This window comes from Erinaceus europaeus, chromosome 8, assembly GCF_950295315.1.
Source record: "Erinaceus europaeus chromosome 8, mEriEur2.1, whole genome shotgun sequence".
Lineage (NCBI taxonomy): Eukaryota > Metazoa > Chordata > Mammalia > Eulipotyphla > Erinaceidae > Erinaceus > Erinaceus europaeus.
Window position 1 is genome coordinate 100,831,090 of NC_080169.1, and position 24,776 is coordinate 100,855,865.

General features: G+C 40.9%; 1 protein-coding gene across 3 annotated transcripts in view; it reads left to right on the forward strand.

The window, feature by feature from the left end:
* The first annotated feature begins 13,824 nt into the window (after positions 1-13,824).
* Positions 13,825-24,776, forward strand: part of KLHDC10 (kelch domain containing 10) — a 69,150-nt gene continuing 58,198 nt past the window's right edge. Inside the window, exon 1 of one of the 3 annotated variants that reach the window (XM_007524198.2) lies at positions 13,825-14,132. In XM_007524198.2, the coding sequence (XP_007524260.1) occupies positions 13,961-14,132 (172 nt within the window). In that variant the 5' untranslated portion in view covers positions 13,825-13,960. The remainder of the gene's footprint in view (positions 14,133-24,776) is intronic. The other 2 variants (XM_060196553.1, XM_060196554.1) reach the window with 2 other exon arrangements.

Below are 24,776 nucleotides of genomic sequence, written 5' to 3' on the forward strand. Positions count from 1 at the left end.
CAATGGAATACTATTCAGCTGTAAAAAATGGTGACTTCACCGTTTTCAGCTGATCTTGGATGGACCTTGAAAAAATCATGTTGAGTGAAATGAGTCAGAAACAGAAGGATGAATATGGGATGATCTCACTCTCAGGCCGAAGTTGAAAAAGAAGATCAGAAAAGAAAACACAAGTAGAACCTGAAATGGAATTGGCGTATTGCACCAAAGTAAAAGACTCTGGGGTGGGTGGGTGGGGAGAATATAGGTCCAAGAAGGATTCAGAGGACCTAATGGGGGCTGTATTGTTATATGGGAAACTAGGGAATGTTATGCATATACAAACTATTGTACTTACTGTTGAATGTAAAAAATTAATTCCCCAATAAAAAAAGAAAAAAAATATCTTTATTTATTATTGGATAGAGACAGCCAGAAATTGAGAGGGGAGGAGAAGATAGAGAGGAAGAGACAGAGAGACACCTGCAGTCCTGCTTCACTGCTTGTGAAGCTTTCCCCCTGCAGGTGGGGACCAGAGGGCTTGAACCTGTGCTCTTGCACATTGTAACATGTGTGCTCAACCAGGTGTGTTATCACCCAGCCCTCCATTTAAAAAATTTAAAAAATATTTATTTAATTTCATTATTCCCTTTGGTTGCCCTTGTTGTTTTATTGTTGTAGTTATTATTATTGTTGTTGTTGGATAGGACAGAGAGAAATGGAGAGAGGAGGGGAAAGACAGGGGGAGAGAAAGATAGACACCTGCAGACCTGCTTTACCGCTTGTGAAGTGACTTCCCTGCAGGTGGGGAGCCAGGGCTCGAACTGGGATCCTTACGCCATTCCTTGTGCTTTGTGCCACCTGCACTCAACCTCCTGTGCTACAGCCCGACTCCCACCAGCCCCCCATTTTTTAATAGAGTGTGATACAAAGAGATAGAGAGAGGAAGAGACAGGGGGCCGGGTGGTGATGCACCTGGTTGAGCGCACTTACAATGTGCAAACACCTGAGTTAAGCCCCTGGTTCCACCTGCAGGGGAAAAGCTTTATGAGTGGTGAAGCAGAGTTGCAGGTGTCTCTCTGTCTCTCTTCTTATCTATCTCCCTCCCCTCTCTATTTCTGGCTGTCTCTATCCAATAAATAAAAATAAATAAGAAAGAGAGAGAGGGAAGAAGAGACAATAGTATTGGGGAGACACCTACAGCTCTGCTTCACCACTTGTGAAGCTTCTCCCATGTAGTTGGGGACCAGGGGCTTGAACCTGGGTCCTAGTGCATGGTAATATGTGTGCTTTATCACATGCACCACTGCCCAGCCCCTTGTAAATTAATTTTTTGAATATTAATATAGTATGACAGGAAGGTTACTCCATGATAGAGCAAAGAACTCAAAAACATGAGACCCCAGGTTTCCTCCCTGGTACCAGGTATGTTGGGGTAGGTTGCTCTCTCTCATGAAATAAATATTTATAAAAAATTAGACTGGGGGGGTGGGTAGTTTCACAGCGGGTTAAACGCACATGGTGCAAAGTGCAAGGACCTGAATAAAGATCCTGGTTGGAGCCCCTGGCTCCCCACCTTCAGGGGGATCGCCTCACAAATGGTGAAGCAGGTCTGCAGGTGTCTATCTTTCTCTCTTCCTCTCTGTCTTGCCCTCCTCTCTAGATTTCTCTCTGTCCTATCCAATAATAACAATAACAACCACAACAAGGCCAACAAAATGGGAAAATGGCCTCCAAGGGGAAGTAGATTCATAGTGCTGGCATGAGCCCCAGCAGTAAGCCTGGAGGCAAAAAAAAAAAAATTAGACTCATCCAGAGAGTGTTCATATAAGTTTCTCACAAGAACAAACTAAAATGATATTAATAATTCTAAGGCTTTGTTTACTTCTTTGTGATAATTTGATTTAATGCTTTATAAATCTTTGCCAGAGCCTTCCTCTAATGTCATTTTAGTGAAATGTCACTTGAATTTTCATAAAACTCTCTTGTTTCCTTGTAGCTAAGTTTATATTACTTAAATCTGCATTAAGGGAGTCTATAAACCAATTATTGCTGGAACTGGCAATAGGAAGTAACAGCTGAAGTTCATGTTTAATATTGGAGATGTTTAAAATATTGTCTAGTTCTAGCCCAGAACCTTCTATTAGGTTAGTGTAAGAAAAAAGTAAACACTCAGATGACTCACTCATATAACTTTGAAAAGTGACTATCGGGTGGGGGAGACAGCATAATGGTTATGCAAACAGACTCTCATGCCTGAGGCTCCTAAGTCCCAGGTTCAATCCCCCGCACCACCATAAGCCTGAGCTGAGCAGTGCTCTGGTGTTTCTCTCTCCTCTCTTCATCTCTCAAAAATAAAATTAATTAAAAAAAAAATTAAAAAAAAAAAAAGAAAAGTGACTATCATTTAATTTTCTTTACAAACTTCTACTTTTTATTGCACTTAGAACATTAAGACCCAGCGAAACTTACTTTTGAACTGCCTTCAACAGTTAAATATATTGCTGTATCACATTATGTCAAGTAAAGAACAAAATATACTAAAAAAAAAAAATAACAGCAACAAAACAAAATCTGGAGGCTGAGTGGTGGCGCACCTGGTTAAATACACACATTACAGTGCGCAAGGACCCTGGTTTAAGTTCCCAGTCTCCATTTTCAGGGGGAAAGCTTTGTGAGTGGTGAAGCTATGCTGATGGTGTCTATCTCCCTCTCTCCCTCCCCCTTCCCTTTCAATTTCTGGCTGTCTCTATCCAATAAATAAATATTATACCAAAAAATAAACTTAAAAAACCTGTAGTTTAATTTTAGTTTCAGTCTTTCAGTTATAAAACACTACTACAAGAGCACTGTCTAACTGCTGGTTATAAGACTCTATATGATTCGACACTAAACCAGTATTTCATTTAAATCATTGCCTAGACTAAAATACCAATTTTCAGTTATATTGCCTTTAATTTCTTTTTCTTTGTAAAGATAGAGACAGAAAGGCAGAGGAAGAGAGAAAGAAGTACCATAGCTTTTTTTTTTTTTCAATGCAATGAGCATTGGGCTTCAACTTGGGCCATACATATGACAAAGCAGTGCACTAACCAAGTGAGCTATTTCGCTGACCGTATAATTGCTCTTAAACACACGTAGTGTGACAGATAGAAGATACTTGGTTGCAGTGGTTTGACGGTAGCGCAGCACATTAAGTGCACTTGGCACAGAGCACAAGGATCAGCACAAGGATCCTGGTTTGAGCCCCCAGCTCCCCACCTGCAGGGGGGTTGCTTCACAAGCAGTGAAGCATGTCTGCAGGTGTCTATCTTTCTCTCCCCATCTCTGTCTCCCTCTCCTCTCTCCATTTCTTTCTGTCCTATCTAATAACGATGGCATCAATAACAACAACAATAATAACCACAACAAAGATAAAACAACAAGGGCAACAAAAGGGAAAAATAACCTCTAGGAGCAGCGGATTCATGCTGCAGGCACCGAACCCCAGCAATAACCCTGGAGGCAAAAAAAAAAAGATACTTAGTGTGAATCTCAAGGACCGGTACAACAACCCCAGTTCAAGCCCCTGGCTCCCCACATACAGGGGGGTCACTTTGCAACAGGTGAAGCAGGTCTAAGTATCTGCAAATGTCTATTCTTCTCTCCCTCTTTATCTTCTCCCCCATCTCAATTTCTTTCTGTCCTATCCAGCAACAACTATGGAAAAGGTTGTCACCAAGCAGTGGATTTGTAGTGCAGGCACTGAGCCCCAGTGATAACCCTGGAGGCCAAAAAAAAAAAAAGGTACTTGGGAGCAGACATCTTTTATTAAGTTGGTCCTTGGTGATGGACTACCCTTCCCATATAACTCCTTACATCAATTATTGCAGCTGGAGTCATCTTTGATAATGTAAGTCATATCACATTTCCTTTCTGTTTAATGGCTTCTCCTCCCCAAAATAGGATTCAATCCAAGTTCCTTGTGACTTTTCCAAGGCTGCCTTCAGAAGAATTATTTAACTTCTTCCCCATGCCAGTATGAACACTTGATTTTTATTTTTGTTCTTTGCCTTTGCAAAGTTCAAGATCTTTTTCCCAAGTCCTAAAACACTAATTCAGGCCTTTATGTCCAGATCTATACAAAGAAACATGAGAGCTATGGAAATTTTTTTATTTGATATGTATTTTTTATTATTTTATCATTGTATTAGAGTATAGTAGCTTACAATACAGTTATTGACACATGGATATAGTTTATCATCTTCAAACTTTGAAAAAACTTAACTATGTGTTCATTTATTTATGAGAGAGTGGAGAGAGAGAGAAAGAATAAGAACATCACTCTTGTGCATGTGATGCCAGGGGTCCAACTCAGGACCTCATGCTTACAAGTCCAACACTTTATCACTGTTTGAGAAGCCACCCCCCTGCAGGTGAGGAGCAGGGGGGTTCAAACCTTGAACTTCGTACTCTGTGTGCTTAACCCAGTGCACCATCACCCTGCCCCCTTCTCCTTTGTTGGGTAATATGCCAGCTCTGCTTAAAGCTTCTGTCTCTAATCCTACTTAACTAAGCATGCCTGCAGGGTATTGATTTGATCCCACTTAAAGCTGCAGTCTATTTACATAAACCACTGTTAACTAAGCACCACCCTCCCTCCAGGGCATTGGTTTAATCCCCACTGATTCATGATGTCTTTTTGCTCCGCCCCCTCTCGTAGTACACCCTGATTTCCACCACTGTCTTTTCTACCACCCTCTTACGTCACATCCTGTTTCCACCCTACTTGGCAAGTATATGTAAGGACAGGATTGTGATTAGGAAGGGTGGAGCGAAAAAAGACTGGTTAAAATCAGGGTGTACTAGGAGAGGGGGCGGAGCAAAAAGACATCGTCAACCAGTGGGGATTAAACCAATGCCCTGCAGGCAGGGTGGTGCTTAGTTAACAGTGGTTATGTAAATAGAATACAGTGTTAAGCAGGGGGGATTAAACCAATGAAACAGAAGGGGTCTTATAAGCATACCAACACTCCTTTTTTCTAATTTCTTTTTTATATAAATTTTTATTATATTTATTTATGTATTGACTAGAGATAGCCAGAAGTCTAGAGGGAAAGGGAGATAGAGAGCAAGAGAGACAGAGAGACACCTGCACTTCACCACTTGTGAAGCTTCCCGCTTACAAGTGGGGACTAGGGGCTTGAACCTGGGACCTTGTGCACTGTAATGTGTGTGCTTAACCAGGTGTGCCACCACCTGCCCCCTTTTCAATTTCTTTATTAGATAGGACAGAGAGAAGTTGAGAGAGGAGGGGGAGGTAGAGCAAGGGAGAGAAATATATTTGCAGACACGGTGGGTTGCAGGGACTGGAACCCGGGTCCTTGCTCTTGGTAATAGGTGCACTTAACCAGGTGTGCCACCACCAGACCTGCTCATCTTCTAATTATTCTTCTAATTTATAACACTCTAATAATAACATATGATGTTGAGCATCTTTTCACACGCTAATTTACAATCTGCCTTTAGTGTATGTGTAAGGTTCTTTGTCACTTTAAGAAAAATAGTTTTGCTTTCTTTTTTTTTAAGCTCTTTTTTAAAATTTATTTATTCCCTTTTGTTGCCCTTGTTGTTTTATTGTTGTAGCTATTATTGTTGTTACTGATGTCATTGTTGTTGTATAAGACAGAGAGAAATAGAGAGAGAATGGAAGACAGAGAGGGTAAGAGAAAGATAGACATCTTCAGTCCTGCTTTACCACTCGTGAAGTGACTCCCCTGCAGGTGGAGAGCCGGGGACTCGAACTGGTATCCTTATTCTGGTCCTTGCGTTTTGTGCCACCTGCACTCAACCTCCTGTGCTATAGCCCGACTCCCTTAAAGCTCTTTTTTATTTTTTAAGTATTTATTTATTCCCTTTTGTTGCCCTTGTTGTTTTATTATTGTAGTTATTATTGTTGTTGTTATTGATATCATCATTGTTGGATAGGACAGAGAGAAATAGAGAGAGGAGGGGAAGAGAAAGACAGACACTTGCAGACCTGCTTTACCGCCTGTGAAGGGACTCCCCTGCAGGTGGGGAGCCAGGGGCTCGAACCAGGAAGGACTTCGTGCAACTCTCAATGCTGTGGTATCCTTCCTCCTCTTTCTCTCTGCCTCTCCCTCTTTGTCTTTGACTCATTATCTGAAACAAACACAAAGTAAACAAACAAAGACTGTCTGGAGCAGTGCAATCATGCAGGTAGAAAACACAGAAAACCCTGAAGGCTGTAAAAGGCAGTAGCCTTGAAATTCCCTTTTTATGCAGTTGTTTGTTAAGTGCTTTTAGTATGAGTTGCTTGTAGTATGAGGTGGAAAATTCCTTTCCCCTTCCCCCTTGAATAAACAGGACCTAATCAGTGAAGGCCACCCATTGTCTTGTAAGTTGTTCAAAAGACCCTGCATGGGGACAAGCCTTATCAGGACCTCTGCACAGCCCCAGCAGCATACTGGTCGCCAGATGGCCTGGTATGATGGTAGGGGGATGTGAGGACCTAATACCTGGTCAAGTCTTATTGGTTGTCTGGTTTTGTAAGGTTTGAAATTAGCCCGCACTTTGCTTTGTATGGACCCCGCTTTTGCTAAGTTTGAAATGATTGGATTTTGTGTTTGCTATAGCCTGTTATTGATGTAAGTTGACAAGGTGATGTGTTCCCCCTCCCTGAGTGTAGTCTGAATTCCTATAAATTGTGTGGTTTGAGCCTTGTTCAGAGTTGAGCTTGGTAGACTGCTGCCAGTCTCCATCTCGGCCCGGATTGCAATTCATCAATAAACATCTTTGCTTCCTTACAGTGGATGGTGGTCTGATTCATGCTCGCTAACAGAGGCAATAAATATATAAATAACTGAAGTAGGGGCTAAGCTAGATGGCCACCTAGTTGAGTGTACTCACATCACCATGCATATGCACAAGGACCCCCGTTCTGGATTGAGCCCCTGCTCCCTATCTGCAGGGGGCACATCAGGAGCAGTGACAGGTCTGCAGGTGTCTATCTTCCTCCCTCCCTCCTTATCTGTCTCCCCTTCCTCTTTCAATTTCTCTCTATCCTATCAAATGAAATGCGGGGGGGGGGGGGGGGGGAGGAAAAATGGCCACCAGGGAGCAGTAGATCCATAGTGCTAACACTGAGCTTCAGGGACAACTCTGGTGTCAAGAAGGGCAGAAAGAAAAAGAATTAAATTAAGTTTAAAAATACGGCCAAAATCTGTGCCCCAGTGATTCTGATTCAGATGATCTGGATAAAGCCCGGACAAGAGAATCTTTTTTTTTTTTTTAATTTTTTAAATTTTTTAATTTTTTCCCTTTTGTTGCCCTTGTTTATCATTGTTGTTATTGATGTTGTTGTTGTTGGATAGGACAGAGAGAAATGGAGAGAGGAGGGGAAGACAGAGAGGGGGAGAGAAAGAGAGACACCTGCAGACTTGCTTCACCTCCTGAGAAGCGACTCCCCTGCAAATGAGGAGCCAGGGGCTCCAACCAGGATCCTGATGCCAGTCCGTGGGCTTTCTGCCATGTGCGCTTAACCCTCTGTGCCACCACCTGGCTCCCCAAGAGAATCTTTTAAAGTGACCTCTGGTCAAATATGTATTTAGGATTGCAAATTACTGCGTTACACAATTTTTAAAAAATAATTTATTTATTTGTGAGAAAGATAGGAGGAGAGAAAGAACCAGACATCACTCTGGTACATGTGCTGTGGGGGATTGAACTTGGGACCTCGTGGTTGAGAGTCCAGTGCTCCATCCACTGCACCACCTCCCGGGCCACACTGAGTTACACAATTTTGACCTTAAGATGACAACATGGTAAATAAAATGAGATATTATGATATGCTGGGTACTGTTCATTACTCCTTTATCTCATCAAATATTATAGAATTGCTACTGGAAAAAAAATTGGCAATTGTATGACAGTCTGTATTTAAGCACACACACAAACACACACACAAACACACACACACACACACACACACAGACAGAGAGAAGAGATAAACCAGCTAGTGGCACACCTGGTACAGCACACATTATAGTACCCAAGGACCTGTGTTCAAGCCCCTAGTCCCCATCTGCAGGGAGGAAGCTTCACCAGTGGTGTAAGAATGCTGCAGGCCTCCCCCCCTTTTATTTTTTCCTACAGGGTTCTCGCTGGGGCTCAGTGCCTGCACTATGAATATACTGCTCCTGTGGCCATTTTTTTTTGATTTTCTGGGTAGGGCAGAGAGAAATTGAGAGGGGAGGGGAAGACAGGAGGAGAGAAAGATAGACACCTGCAGACCTGCTTCACTGCTTGTGAAACGACCCCCCTGCAGGTGAAGAGCCGGGGGCTGGAACTGGGACCCTTGCACCTGTCCTTAAGTTTCGTACTATGTGTGATTAAACCGATGCACCACCACCAGGCCCCCTCTCCTCTCCCTCTCTACCTCATCTTTCCTTCTCCACTTCTCTCTGCTTTATCATAAATAAAATATATTAAGAGAGATTGCATGTTTTTAGAAATTTTCATTTATTTATTGAGTAGAGACAGAAATCAAGAGAGAAGGTAAAGAATGAGAGACACTTACAGCACTGCACCACCATTCGTGAAGCTTTCCCCCCATAGGTGGGAATATATTTAGAAAGAGAGAGAGAGACCACAGCACCAAAGATTCCTTCAATGAGTCAGGAGCTAGGTTCCCAATTGTATTGGGTTATCACTAGGGCTCGGTGCCTGCACTACAAATCCACTGCTCCTGGAGGCCATTTTCCCCATTTTGTTGCCCTTGTTGTTGCATTTGTTGTAGTTGTTATTGTTGTCATAGCTGTTGTTGTTGGATAGGACAGAGAGAAATCGAGAGACGAGGGGAAGACAAATTGAGAAGGGGAAGAGAAAGATACCTGCAGAATGCCTCACGGCCTATGAAGGGACCCCCCTGCAGATGGGGAGCTGGGGGCTAGAACTAGGATCCTTAATGGGCCTTTGCGCTTTGCACCATGTGAGCTTAACCTACTGTGCTACCTACCACCCAGCTCCCACTTTATTTATTTTTTATTAAAAAATTTTTTTTATTATCTTTATTTATTTATTGGATAGAAACAGCCAGAAATCGAGAGGGAAAGGTGGGAGAGAAAGAGAGGGACGGAGGGTAGATAGCATAATGGTTATGCAAACAGACTCTCATGCCTGAGGCTCCAAAGTCCCAGTTCAATCCCCCACACCACCATATGTCAGAGCTGAACAGTGCTCTGGTTAAAAAATAAAATAATAAAAACAATTTAAAAAATTAAAAAAGAAAGAGAGAAACCTGCAGCACTGCTTCACCACTTGTGAAGCTTTCCTCCTACAGGTGGGGATGGGGGACTGGAACCTGGGTCCTTGAGCATTGCAACATGTGCCCTCAACCAGGTGCGCCACCACCCAGCCCCTCCCACTTTATTTTTAAAAATTATTTTCTTACTTTAATTGGAGAGAGAGAGAAGGAAATAATGAAAGACTGCTAAGCTTTGGGGATTATGGTGCTGCTGGGCATTTAACCTGAGTCTCAGGTATGAAAATCTATTGTGTAAAACCACTCTAGTTTTTTAAATTATTTTTTATTGGGGGGATTAATGAATTACAGTAAATACAACTACTGATACACATGTAACATTTCTTAGTTTTCTGCAAAACACTCGTACAACCTCAACCTAAGTCCTCCTTCTCCATCGTGAACCAGGGCCTGAACCCCAGCCTCCTCCCCCCAGAGTCCTTATTTTTTAAAAATATCTTTATTGGGGGATTAATGCTTTACATTCAAAAGTAAATACAATAGTTTGTACATGCATAAAATTTTCCAGTTTTCCATATATAACCCCAATACAACCCCCACTAGGTCCTCTGTCATCTTTTTTGGACCTGTAGTCTCCCCACACTCACACCCCAGAGACCTTTACTTTGGTGCAGTACACCCTCCTCCTCTCTTAAGTCTCTCCTTTAAAAAAAAATTTTTTTTAACGTTCTTTAATTTTTTTTATTATCTTTATTTATTTATTAGATAGAGACAGTCAGAAATTGAGAGGAAGGGGGAGATAGAGAGGGAGAGAGACAGAAAGATACCTGCAGCCCTGCTTCACTCTCAAAACTTTCCCCCTGCAGGTGGGGACCAGAGGCTCAAACCTGGGTCCTTGTGCATTGCAATATGTGTGCTCAACCACGTGTGTCACCACCCGCCCCCTAGTCTCCTTTTTTTAAAAAAAATTTTTTTAAAATTATTTATTTTCCCTTTTTGTCACCCTTTTTTATTGTTGTTGTTATTGATGTCATTGTTGTTGGATAGGACAGAGAGAAATGGAGAGAGGAGGGGAAGACAAAGAGCAGGAGAGGAAGATAGACACCTGCAGACCTGCTACACCACTTGTGAAATGACTCCTCTGCAGGTGGGGAGCCGGGGGCTCCAACTGGATTCCAACTTGTGCTGGTCCTTGCGCTTTGTGCCAAAGTGCACTTAACCCGCTGCTACTGCTCTACTCCCTAGTCTCTCCTTCTTAACAGATTTTTCTTTTTCTTTTTTTTTTAAAGATTTTTTAAATTTATTAATAAGAAAGATAGGAAGAGAAAGAGAAAGAACCAGACATCGCTCTCTGGGACATGTGCTGCCAGGAACTGAACTTGGGACTTCATGCTTGAGAGTCCATTGCTTTATCCATTGCGCCACCTCCTAGACCACATCAGCTTTTTTTTAAAGACACAATTCACATATATAATTCTTTGAGGGGAGGGAGAGGAAGAGGAGGAGGGAGAGGGAGATACACTCTGGCTTAGGCAGTCCCCAGTGATAGAGCCCATGACCTCAAACAGGCAAGTCTAGTCTTGACTGAGTTACTTTTTTTTTTCTTGCCTCCAGGGTTATTGCTGGGGCTCAGTGCCTGCACCATGAATCCACTGCTCCTGGAGGCTATTTTTTCCCCTTTTGTTGTCCTCGTTTTATCGTTGTTGTGGTAATTATTATTATTGTTACTGGTGTCATTATTGTTGGTTAGGACAGAGAGAAATGGAGAGAGGAGAGGGAGATAGAAAGGGGGAGAGAATGACAGACACCTACAGATCTGCTTCACCACCCATGAAGCGACCCCCTTCAGATGGGGAGCAAGGGGCTTGAACTGGAATGCTTAAGCAGGTCCTTGCGTTTACCACCATGTGCGCTTAACCACTGTGCTACCGCCCGACCCCTGAGTCACATTTTTTAAACTTTATTTTATTTGATAAGACGGAGGGAAGTCATCACAGGGAAGTGGGATAGAGAGGACGAGGGACATAGCTACATCTGCAACATGCTTCCTTGCTTGTGAAGGTTTCCCCGTGCAGCTAGGAACCAGGGGTTTGAACCCTGGTCCTTGCACACTGTAACACGTGCTCTCAACCAGATGCGCCACCACCTGGCCCCACTGGTTTATTTATCTTGTAGAGTTTCTATAGTTTGAATCCTGCTCTTCGCGTTTTTGTAGTAGTTTCTGATGCCCTTTTTTTTTTTTAATCCCCTATATAGTTCATATAAATTGGTAGTTATAGAAGTCTAATGCAATCCAGTTTCTTTCCTTTTGTTTCCTACAAGACTTGTTTCAGAGTTATGTTTATGTCCTTGGGACATATGTGTCATATTTTATTTTTAAAAAATATTTATTTTGGGAGTTGGGCAGTAGCTCAGCGGGTTAAGCGAAGGTGGCGCTAAGCACAAGGACCAGTGTAAGGATCCCGGTTCGGGCCCCCGGCTCCTCACCTGCAGGGGAGTCGCTTCACAAGCAGTGAAACAGGAATGCAGGTGTCTATCTTTCTCTCCCCTTCTTTGTCTTCCCCTCCTCTCTCCATTTCTCTCTGTCCTATCCAACAACAACGAGATCAACAACTACAATAAAACAACAAGGGCAACAAAAGGGAATAAATAAATAAATGTTTTTAAAAATATTTATTTTATTCCCTTTTGTTGCCCTTGTTTTATTGTTGTAGTTATTATTGTTGTTATTGCTGTTATCATTGTTGGATAGGACAGAAAGAAATGGAGAGGGGGGGGGGAAGACAGAGAGGGGGAGAGAAAGATAGACACCTGCAGATCTGCTTCACCTCCTGTGAAGTGACTAGGCCCCTGCAGGTGGGAAGCTGGGGGCTGGAACCCGGATCCTTACGCAGGTCCTTGCGCTTTGCGCCACCTGGCTGTGCTACAGCCCAACTCCCCTCATATTTTATTTTGTAACACTAGCAGAGGTTGGTTCTCAATGGGTAGATCGTTGAGTTTAGTAGTGATAGCAAAATAGTGATTGTCTGTCATTCCATCTGTATTTGTTACTTGCAATACTCCAGTAAGAATTTTCCCCCTTTATTATCTGGGTATTCAAGGGTAATTTTTCTAAAAAAAATATATATATATATAAATATATATATGAGTATCATTTAATTTTCTTATTGTAAAGTGATGTTTAAAAACCTATCCAACATTTTATAAGTTGTTGGGCTGAAAGCGTTAAATACCAGCCCCCAGGGACTGAAAGTAAGTGAACAGATGGATGGAGGTGGATAGCATAGTGGTTATGTAGAGTGACACCCCAGCCCAAGGCTCCTAGGTCCCAGGTTCAATCCACCTCCACACCCAGAAGCCAGAGTTAAGCAGTGTTCTGGTTTACAAAAAATAAGAAACAAAAAAACAAGAAGCGAGATAAGTGACGACCTGAAATTTGCATAGCAGGACTTGGAGGGCAGTTTTTCTTCACATCATGTAATATGCATATTAAGTGTCACGAGTGAAAAACTAAAATAAAAGAGGAAGAAGAAAAATCCACCAGATATAAGAATATCGAGAAGTTTTGTTGTTTCCCTTGAGAAATTCCTATCCTTTCCCCTTGTCACTTTTAAACATCAGGAAACAATCTAAATTTTCCCACTTTGCACTGCGGCCAGCAAGTTCAGAGCCAACGTTTCTGTTTAATTTGGGAACAATAGAAAATTCTTGATCTGCACTTCTACATGGCCCTTCCATCTTGATCTTCCGTACTTGCCCCTGTCTTTAAGTTGATTTATATCTTCCACGAACTGAAAGAGGTTTGATCCCGCAAGAACATTTACATACCCGTCTGTCATCTGGGACAATACCCTTTCCTCGACCTTCTGCTTGCTGTCGGGTGTTATTTAAAAAAAGAAGAAGAAAAAGAAAATCTTTATTAATGTGAAATGCTAGAAACGTTTTCTCACGGGAAGTGGGGATAGGGGTTGTCTTACTTAGGTATTTCTGTGACAGGAGAGCTTGCAAGTTTGTTACCCTGGTTAAAGAATTATGATCGGTTGGGACACAGCTGAAGTGGAACTAGGGAGTTCAATCAATAGGGCAGAAAGACAAGACAAATGAAACCAGGAATACTTCTTTCTTACATTTAATCCTTGACTCCACCCCTTGCCCCCTGCCTGGGAGTCCTTTGTGTGTTGTCACCGGGGATCAGGGACAGGACTTCCAGTCTGTAAAGCTGAAGGGACACTGCTTCGGCCTCCTATATGTGTGCTGCATGCATAGCTTAGATCTGATTCAGAGGTTATGGGGGAAACGCTCCGGTACACTGAACAAGCCGGGTGCCCCGGGACTCTCTGCAGGCGTGGCCTCTGGCACTCGGCCTTCGATTGGCCCGCCTGATCCTGCCAGAATCAGGGACGCGGGCCCGCCGAACGCGGTGGATGAGAGTGATGAGTGGCTGCTTCTGCCTTCCTCCGCCCCCCCACCCTCGTTTTTTTTTCCCCCAGCCATAGCTATGGTTACCACGTCTCACCCCGCCTCCCTCCACCTACCAAGAATATGGCTTACTATTGGCTGTCTGTCACCAAGGAAGTCAGTCATTGGTCCCTGATCAAAACCGGGCGCTCCCCCTTCCCCTGTCTCCTGGGTCTCTTGAGGAGCCCAGGAAGGAGGCTCCGCTAGTGCCGCCGGGCCAGGGGCAGCCGGGACCCGGGCTGCGGCTCTCGTTAGCTGGTCATGTCGGCCGCCCAGGGCTGGGACAGGAACCGCCGGAGGGGAGGAGGCGCCGCAGGCGGTGGCGGCGGCGGTGGAGGTAGCGGGGCCGGCGGGGGCAGCGGGGGCAGCGGGGGTCGGGGGACTGGCCAGCTCAACCGCTTCGTGCAACTCTCCGGGCGGCCGCACCTGCCAGGTGAGTCGTGGGACGAGGTCCTGACAGCTTGCGGGCGCGGTGGGGAGGTGACTGTCCCCCCACCTCAGCTCCCCACCTTTCTTTTTCTCCCATGGCTTTCTTTTCCATGGGAGGAGGAAAGGCAGGCCCCACAGCACAGCAGAGGGGCTGGGGCATAGAGAAAAGGAAAGGGGTCTCCGAGGTCAGGAACACAGCGGGGGTGGGATGGGGGGCAAAACAAAACAAAACAAAAAAGTCTCTTTTGCTCGGTGGAATGCTATATGTTGAGAGTTGTGTTTTCTTTCCCAAGGAGAGGCAGCTGTCTCACTGACATTCCTAAATATTTGGCTTCCTCGACTTGTAGTCTTGCCTTCTTCCGCAGTTCGCTACGCTTAAAGAAAGACATTGGCACCCGGCTGTGGGAAATTGTCTTTAAAAGAGGTGCTAAGTTGAGGAGCTAAGAGGAAAGAGCATTCCAAAGAGTGATTTTGTAAATAAAGAAATAAAACCACCTCGAATGTGTGATAGGAGTTAGGTATTCAGAGAGGAGCGGGAGGGGGAGGGAGAGGGAGAGGAAGGGTTTGGGGAATGGGTGGGTGGGAACCAGCCAAGAGAATTAGGGAGAACTAGTTGACTGATTAATATTTTGGAACGTTCTGAGACGGAATGAATAGTAGTGTTTGGATTTTTAAGGGGAGACAACGAGGTCCAAGAATATGCAAAAATAGTGACAACACTACATCGTGGCTGCAATGTCAAAACAACTGGTTGAGACTCGAAAAAAAAAAAAAAAGCACCCAAAATGCCATCTTGTCACATTTTCGTCTACAAATTCCCCACATCCTTGGGTTTAGATGCCTTCAAAAACAAATACAAATCAAATCGATAGATGTGTGTGCAGACAGCTTTAAAGAGTGCATTTGTAAGTGACTTCTTTGTAGTAGGTAGGGAAGTAAATATTGCATATAAAGCAAATGTTATATTGGGCAAGCTTATTATTGTTTTTCCATGGGGGAGAACTATCAGGAATAATGTGTTAATCATTCACTGTGATTTTTTTGTGTGTGTGTGAACAATATGGAAGTTGATTTTATCAGTGATATATTTGTTTAGCTGATGTGTTTGGGAACATGATGGATTTTGAATTGTATTTGCCACTCTGCCTTGTGCATATAGTCAGAAATTGTTATTGAACAATTGGATGACAAAGGAAATGTTGCATATTGTATGAGATGGTCGATTATGTTTGTGGAAAGATTACAGATATGTGCTAGAAATGCATGTTGACCTTTATTAAGCACTACTAAAATGAATGTTGATGCAGTTTGAATCGTTAATTACATAATATACAGTACCAGGAGCCTGGTTTGATATGTAGCAAGAGACAGTGTATTCTAGAATATATGTTAGCATGAATAAAAAAGGAAAAATGTTTTTCCTTTTAAATTTATAGCAGAAACCTATATACTTGTGTGTCTTTGCCAGACCCGAAGATGAAACACCAGTTTGTCCTAAACTACTTCAATTTTTAGGTCTTCAGTCTTAGATAAATCATACTGTGGGCTCATACAGGCATATCCAGGCTCCAGATACCTGGTTGGTACACTTCCTCACTGCCACCACCTGATGGCACTGGAAGCCATGATTTGCAACAAGGGGCTTAGGTGTGGAACTATTTCTGCATTCCCTTAGCACACAAGGCCAGGAACAACCATTTGTCCAGAGGTGAAGATAAATGTGTCTAAATTGTGAAAAATCTTGCCATGGGGTCACCAGCATCTTCTCTTTTGCCCCCCGCCACTGACATTTCACTTCTCCTTTCCCAAGCCCCCAGCCTCTCTTGTTTGCTCACTCTTAGAATTTGAACCATCTCATAGCTCAACATTTTACTTTGAATTTTTTTCCTATTTTTTTAAAATGATTTATTTAGTACTGTGAAAGAGAGAACCGGATCATCAATCTGGCAGATGTGATGGTTGGGATCAAACTAGGTACCTCCTGTTTCTAAGTCCAGTGCTATATTCACTGCGCCACTTCCAGGGCAGCCACACCTATATTTTATTATCCTAAATGTAATATTTACCCCTCCTTGTTATTCCCTTCCTTAATTGAAAAATTTTATCTTGAGATATTTAAGGTTATTTTAGGTGATGGGGTGCTTAGAGTTCTCTAGATATGTTTTATGGTTGACTCGAGAGATATAACATTTTTTTTAAGTCATTGAACCTGAATTTCTCTAGCCTTTGAACTCAGCCCCCATCTTCCATGTCTATCCCTCTCTGCCAGTATATCCAGATATTGATACTTATTCAGAACCCTTTCCTAATTGTTTGCATCTCTACCCTGTACTCAGTTCTTAAAATGAACAGCAATCTGCTTTTCTTGTAGTATTCTCTTGCTCCATCAGTAATATCACCTTTATCCACACATTTATGCCAACCTAAAATTTGCCCCCCATGTTTTCATCTCCTCTGCATTTTAGGTGTAACCAATCAGTCCTATTTCTTTTGCTTTCGCCTTAACTGCAGATCATGCAGCTATCATCGCTCACTCAGGTCTCCTGCCGTAGTCTTCCATGCAGTCTTCCTCATTCTCTGTTTTGTTTTGTTTTTTTTCCTTTCTTCTCTTTCCTTCCTTTTCTTTCTTTGGTGCCCTGGGGGATTGGACCCAGGATCTTCTATGTGTACTGCATGCACTCTACCATAGAGCTACATTCTCAGTCCTTTTCTGCTGCAAATTTTGCAAACCCCTCCCCCCCATTCCTATATTACACTAATCTTTTCGAAGACACAGATGTGCTCTGATCTGCATTGTGTTTCTGTTTGGCAGGATAAAGCAAAAGTCCTTACTATTACATAAAAGTCACTGGGTGCTCTGGCCCTTCTCTAATTCTACAGCTAAGTCTGCATTATCGTCACTTGCTTCAAAGAGCATCTTTTCCCCCCTCCAAAGACATGCTCCAGCCTGTCACAGGGCTAGGCCATCAGCAGAGGATAGCTCATGCATTCTGTCCTTGTATTTTAACTTATTTTTTTTGTATATTTATTCAGATGTTTTTGACCAGAGCATTGCCCAGCTCTGCCTTATGGTGGCGCTGGAGACTGAACCTGGAACCTCAGAAACTCAAGCATGAAGATTTTTGCATAACCATTATGTGTCTCCCTCGCCCTCATAGATTTATTTCTTTCTCATGAAAAAGAGATATACGATGCTGGGGATCAAACCCTACATGTGCAAATCCTGCCTTCTTCCTGCCACCTCCCTGGCTACCTTACTAGAACTTTTTTTTTCTTATATTCTCAGTTTGACACACTGTTTTTCAGGGGCGTCTTCACATGCTTCTGACCTGATCTTTTCTCTCTAGACACACAACATGTGATTGTCTTTAAACATGTTTGCCATTTGTGTGATTCTGCAGTAGATGTTATTTGACACCAGACACATCAAATGTATATGTATGTGCACACATATCTATATCTATACCCATTTTATTAGATTGAAATGGCTACATTGGTGTTACATGTAAGCAATTCTTGTGAATTTGATTGATTGGTGTGGTTCAATCCCCTGTAGCCCTATTGACTCTGGACAAATGGGTAAAATCATGCTCTGAAACATATAAAATAGTGAGCAAACCAGACCTTACATTTGCAGTGACAGCACAAATGCTATTTTGTGGAAGCTTACTTGAATAGCGTCTTGTCTTTTTGCTGTCTCCTCAAGTACAATAGGCTAAGAAATTCATAACTTCTTAGTCCTGGATTTCTGCCAACTCATAATCTCTTTACTTGAAAGGAACAGTGGTGTGTGTGTATGTGTACGTGTGTAGAATATGCATTACATGCAGAAGTAGAGCTCAGGTATTGGGAGATGTTGGGAATAATGGATAATGATTTAACTATGAGTTTGATCAAACAGCGTGTATTAGCTAGAAAATTGTTAAACATTATTGTTAATGTGAACTGGGAAACTAACAGTTAAGTATTGTTGCTAATGTGAACTGGAAAAATCTAAGGAGGAGGAAAAACAACAATTGGTAAGCCTAGGTAAAAATAATACTGAAATATTAACTTGAAATTTAAATATGATCTGTGTTCATTGTATAAAATCGAAATGATAGAAACAAAATAAGCTATGGTGAAGTGAAGGTCCAGTTTTCCTTTTTCTGAACTTGAAGTAACTGTCTTCCTTTTTTAGATTCAACTAATAGTGCAATTCTTGTGCATCTTTTCCGTCAGAATATGCCCATGTAAGCTAATGACTGGTTGGATGGGGAGAAATGGGGACATTTCTTTGGATGGGCACTTAAAATGTTTACAATCTTGCTAAAGCAAATGATTAAATGAATAGTCTGTGCATGTATAATTTGGCACACCAGTGAATCTGTTTTTAAAATAAATTCCTAGAGGTACAATTGCTAGGTCAAAGGGTATATATTTAATTATATATAACACACACAAGTGGTTTTTTGTTGTTGTTGTTGTTTGTGTGTTTGTTTTTAATCTTATGTGTTACTGGGGAACAAACCAAAGACCTTGAGCATATGAAATGCCACTGAGCTATTATCCTGGCCCGAGTTTTCACTTTCATGTTTTTAGAGGCAGAGAAACAGACACCACCACCAAAACACTGCTCCACCATCCATAGAGCTTCCCTTGCTTTTGTCCTTGGTGGTCTCACGTACTGCAGGCATGCATTCTGCTGCTGACCCACCATGGCCCTGTAGTATTTAATTTTTGATCGTTACTATCAAATTGCCATCTATAGAGGCTTTACAAGTTTATGGCCACTGTTTTAAAGTGAACTGGCTTTTTATAATGTTGGAACAGAGTAGATTAACAAGCGTTTTTAAATTGTCAATTTAATAGGCATGTATTTTTCATCTAAAAATATACGTGGAAGTATATTCGTCTTCATCATTTATAGCATTTTCTTAAACTGTTTTTGCTCGTCTTTTTCTGTTTTTTGCTCATTTTTTAGTTGGAATGTTCCATATTGTTCTTAAGAATTCTGTATTTTAAGGAAATTAGTTCTTAGTCTTTGACATGAGCTACAGATAAATATCATAGTTTGTAATTTGGCTTTTTACCTTGCTTATAAAACATATTTATTTAGCAAAAGTGAAATTTTCTTTTAGTTTTAATTATCTATTCTCTTTGGACTTTTAGCTTTAGTGTTACAAGAAAATTCTTTCCCTATTTCATTATTTCTAACAAAAAAATTGGTTAAAATAAAAATTTTAATCTGGTGCTTTTTAAAATTTTGTTTTAAAGTTAAAATACCTTTACCCATATAAAATGTAAGGAAGTATTGAGGTAGAATTTTTCTTTTCTTCCAAGTGACTACAACGTTAGTTAGTATTCTATGGAAGCGCGGCCTATATGTGTCTTAGTTGCTGTATGCAATTCGGGGTGATCACTGGACTTTTATTCTGGCTCGTTAATCAGTTTATCTGCTAATACCTAGTGATCCCATTCATTAATAATCTCGTTTCATTTCCCAGAATTTTCTTGTATAATTTTTGTAATAACTTTTAAAAAATTAAATTAATTATTTATTTTGGATAGAGGCAAAAAATTGAGAGAGAAGAGAGAGGGAGAGAGGGGAGGGAAAAGAGAGAGACACTTGTAGCACATATAATTCTGCGGGTGGAGACTGGCTACTTGAACCAGGGTCCTTGCACACGGTCATTTGTGCACTCAGCTAGGTGCACCACCATTCAGTGTCCCTGGATATTCTTCTTTTCTTTTTTTTCCAAATATTTTATTTTATTTATTTATTCGCTTTTTTCACCCTTGCTGTTTTATTGTTGCAGTTATTATTGTTGTTGCTATTGATGTCGTCGTTGTTGGATAGGACAGAGAGAAATGGAGAGAGGAGGGGAAGACAGAGAGGAGGAGAGAAAGATAGACACCTGCAGACCTGCTTCACCACTTGTGAAGCGACTCCCCTGCAGGTGGGGAGCCAGAGGCTCGAACCGGGTTCCTTACACTGGTCCTTGCGTTTTGCGCCACGTGCTCTTTCTTCTTTATTTTCTATAAAACTTAGAATTAACTTTTCAGGCTTCCCTCTCCCATTCGTATTTTTTAATTGGTACTACATTGTATACATTGATTTAAAGATAACTGACGTTTTCTTTGTGGTTTGATCTTCTGTACAAGAACATATATATATATTTTTTTTCTTTTTTCACTTCTTGCTCAAGTAATTTGCATTCTTAAATAACATTAAAATTTCCTTCTGGGAGTCGGGCGGTAGCACAGCAGGTTAAGCGCAAGTGGCGCAAAGCACAAGGACCGGTGTAAGGATCCCGGTTCGAGCCCCCGGCTCCCCACCTGCAGTGCAGTCGCTTCACAGGTGGTGAAGCAGGTCTGCAGGTGTGTATCTTTCTCTCCTCCTCTCTATCTTCCCTTCCTCTCTCCATTTCTCTCTGTCCTATCCAACAATGACATCAATAACAACAACAACAGTAAAACAACAAGGGTAACAAAAGGGAATAAATAAATGAATAAATAAAAATATAAAAAGTATTTTAAAAAATTCTCCTTCTAATACTGGTCTTTAACACTTCTTGTTCTGTGTATTCCTTACTATTTTATCTTTTTGTTGCTGCTGTTATAAACTGGGTTCTGCTCGCTTTTATCTTGTCTGAATGTTGAACTGCTATTAATAACTGAGCATTGATTTTGGACTTTACCATCTTTGACATTCTAGTGTTATCTATAATAGTTTTTCAAGGTTTTGCAGTTAAATAATCACATCATTACCAAAAAAAAATGATTTTATTTCTCTTCCAATTTTTATACTTATTTCTTTCCTTTGTCAAATAATTTGTCTAGCAGTTTCCAACATTGATATTATCTTGCAATTCCATTTTTAAATTTTTGGGGGGTCACAAGAATTGTTGATCCTTTTAAACTTTTCATTAGCATTCTTATTAGTATTTTAGCAGTTTTACTGAGATATCTTTCACATGCCACACAACTCACATATTTAAAATGTATAATTCAGTTGTGTTAAGTATTTTCAGTCATCACTACATTCACTCATAAAACATTTTATTCACTTAAGAAGAAATCCTAGCCCCTTAACTGCCATTCCTTTATTTATTTATTTTTAAATTTTGCTTATTAATAAGAAAGATAGGAGGAGAGAGAAAGAACCAGGCATCACTCTGGCACATGTGCTGCTGGGGATTAAACTCAGGACCTCGCTCTTGAGAGTCCAGTGCTTTATTCACTGTGCCACCTCCCAGACTACACTGCCACTCCTTTATCGTCCTGCCCCAGTTTTCTCCTGTCTCACACCCCAGTGCAAATAAACCATTGTCCTACTTTCTCTCTCTATATAGTAGTTTTGTCTTAGGGGTTTTGTCAAATGAGTAGAATCATATACTATATTGTGATCTGTTACGACTGCTTTCTTTCACTTAACAATGTTTTCAGTGTTCATCCCTACTATATAACAGTCATCTTTTTGTCATCTTTTTTTTTTTTTTTTTTTTTTTGCTAAAATACCATTCCATTATACGGATATACCATGGTTTGTCTATTTGTGAACATATAGGTTATTTTCACTTTTTTCAGCTGTTACAGTAACATGTTTATGTCCAGATTTCGGTGTAGATGTGTGTGTACTTCTCTTAGGCATATACCTAACAATCGAATTGTTAGTCATATGGTAGCTCTGTGCTGTTTACTTACTTGAAAAACTTCCAAGATATTTTCCAAAGACGCTGGAGTTTCACATTCCTACCAGCTTTATGAGGGCTTCATTTTTTTTATTATCTTTTTAAATTTGTATTTCTTTTATTGAATAGAAACAGCCAGAAATCGAGAGGGAAGGGGTGATAGTGAGGGAGAGAGACAGAAAGACACACTCGGGAATTGGGCGGTAGTGCAACGGGTTAAGCAGGTGGCGCAAAGCACAAGGACTGGCGGAAGGATTCTGGTTCGAGCCTCGGGATCCCCACCTGCAAAGGAGTCGCTTCACAGGCAGGTGAAAGGTGAAAGGTGTCTTTCTCTCCTCCTCTCTATCTCCCCCTCCTCTCTCCATTTCTCTCTGTCTTATCCAACAACAACGACATCAATAACAACAATAATAACAACAACAATAAAAAAACAAGGACAACAAAAGGTGTCAGGAGAATAAATACATATTTTTTTAAAAGTTAGGAAAAAAAAGAAAGACGCAACACTCTTCACCACCTGCAAAACTTTCCCTCTACAGGAGGGGACCTGAGGCTTGAACCCAGATCCTTGCACATTGTGACATGTGTGCTTAACCATGTGCACCACCACTAGGCCCTAGGGCTTCAGTTTTTTACCTCTTGGCTAACTACACTTGTTACCCAACTTTTTTATTCTATCCATCCTAGAAGATATGAAGTGATACCTCGTCATGCATTTTCCTGATGGCTAATGATATATCAAGCATGTGTGAATGTTTATCTTTTTCCTTCCACCTTTTTAAAGTATACACGACACCAAGCATCTTTTCATGTGTTTGTTTAATTGAATGTTTTCTTTAGGGAGTTAATCTGTTAGATCTTTCGTCCAATTTGATTGTCTTTATTAAGTTTCCAGAGTTCTTTATATATTAGAGTTTTTATAAATTCTAGATAGAGGCCATCGACATGTATACACACATATACGTGTATATGATTTCCAGATATTTTTACTGCTATTTGATCATCACTTTTTTCATTCATTTAAAACCACTTTACTGGGGGAAATAATGATTTATAAGACAGTTGTCACACGAGTTTATCTTCTTATCTCCATGATAAATGTCTGTGTACAGCACCCAGGGCCAGCTGCAATCTTCCTCTACTCTTATCCTCTACCACCTCCTCACTTTAGAATTCTTGACTTTGTTACAGTAGGTCACAGTTAATCAGTTTCACCCTATGTTTTCCCTTTCTTTGTTTCTTTAGTTCCACCTTTAAGTGAAGTCATTTGGCAATAGTCCTTTCTTTTTTTTCCTGACTAATCTTGCTTAACATGCTTTTTTCCAAGTCTATCTGAAATGTAGCAGATTTCTTTCTTTCTTTTTTTTTTTTATAGCTGAATAGTATTGCATTGTGCAGAACTTTTAAAAACTTACATTTTTAGCTATTTCCTTCCTCAATCCACCAACTTGTTGAAACAGCTAGAAATCAGCAATAGTACCTTCATTTTACTTCTCATCATGCTTCCATTTTCTTAATTGTGCTTTTTGAAGTACAAAAAATTTGTTATGAAGTCTAAATTATTTTTCTTCTATTGCTCTTGTTATTAGTGTCATATCTAAGAATTCCTTGCCAAAAATCTAAAGTTGTAAAGAGTTTCCACTATATTTTCCTAAGATCTTTTTAGTTTTTTTCCTTGCTGTTATATTCTTGATATAGTTTGAGTGAGTTTTTGTATTTGGTGTGAGGTAAGACTTATCTTAACCAGATGTCCAGTTGTCCCAACACTTTTTTAAAAAAATGAAAAAAAAATTTTTTTTGATTTTTTTTTTTCCAGCACTGTTTATTGAAAAGATTATCATCTCTCCATTAGGTGGTGTTGGCATCTTTGTTGAAAAATCAGCTGTCAACATAGAGACTTATTTTTAGGTATTCTGTTCATATATATATATATATTCATATGTACGTATATTCATGTATTGATTCTATTACTTTAAAACAAGCATTGAAATAAAAATGCAAGTTCTTTGATTTTGTTCTTTAAAAATAAGAGACTTATTTATTTATTAATATTAGAGAGGGGAGGTGAAAAGGCGAGTCAGAGCATCACTGGTATATACAATGTCTCGGAACCTCGTGCTTAAGAGTCTAGTGCTTTTATCCACCTTCTAGACCACCCTCTGACTTTGTTTTTTTCAGAATGGTTTTGGCTCATCTGGGTGTCATGTAATTCCATACAATTTTTTTTCCCCACCAGAGTTATCACTGGGGATCTGTGCCGGCACTAAGAATCCACTGCTCCTGGTGGCCATTTTTTTTTTTTCCTTCCTTCCTTCCTTCCTTCCTTCCTTCCTTCCTTCCTTCCTTCCTTCCTTCCTTCCTTCCTTCCTTCCTTCCTTCCTTCCTTCTTTCCTTCGAAAGAAATTGAAAGATGTTCGGCTTCCCGGGGCGGCAGGGGGCTGGGGGGTGGGATGAGACACAGTCTTTTCGTGGTGGGAATGGTGTTTATGAAAAAAAAAATTGAGAGGTGGGGAGATGAGAGCAGGAGAGTTAGACCCTGCAGGCATGCCTCACCACTTGTGAAGCGGACCCCCTGCAGGTGGAGAGTGGGTGGGGGGTGGGCTCTTGGTAATTTGTGCACTTAACCAGGTGCTACACCGCCTGGCCCCTGCAATTCCATACGCTTTTGAGAATCTTTTTATCAGTTTACACAAAGAACTCAGCAGGAATTGTCCTAGAGATTGCTTTGAATCTATCAGCTTGGGGAGTGTAGCCATCTTAATAATAATGTCTTATAGAGTCTTCAGACCACAAATTCCATCTGTTTTAGATTTTAGTTAATTCATTCAACACTATTTATGGGTTTTGGTCTTTATTTATATATTGCCTTTCTTTATCCTGTTATCCATGTCTGTTACTATGCTTCTACAGTATTTATACTCCTTGGTGTTACTTCAATGAAGATTTTATTTCTGTTCTTTTATTTTTTCACTTTC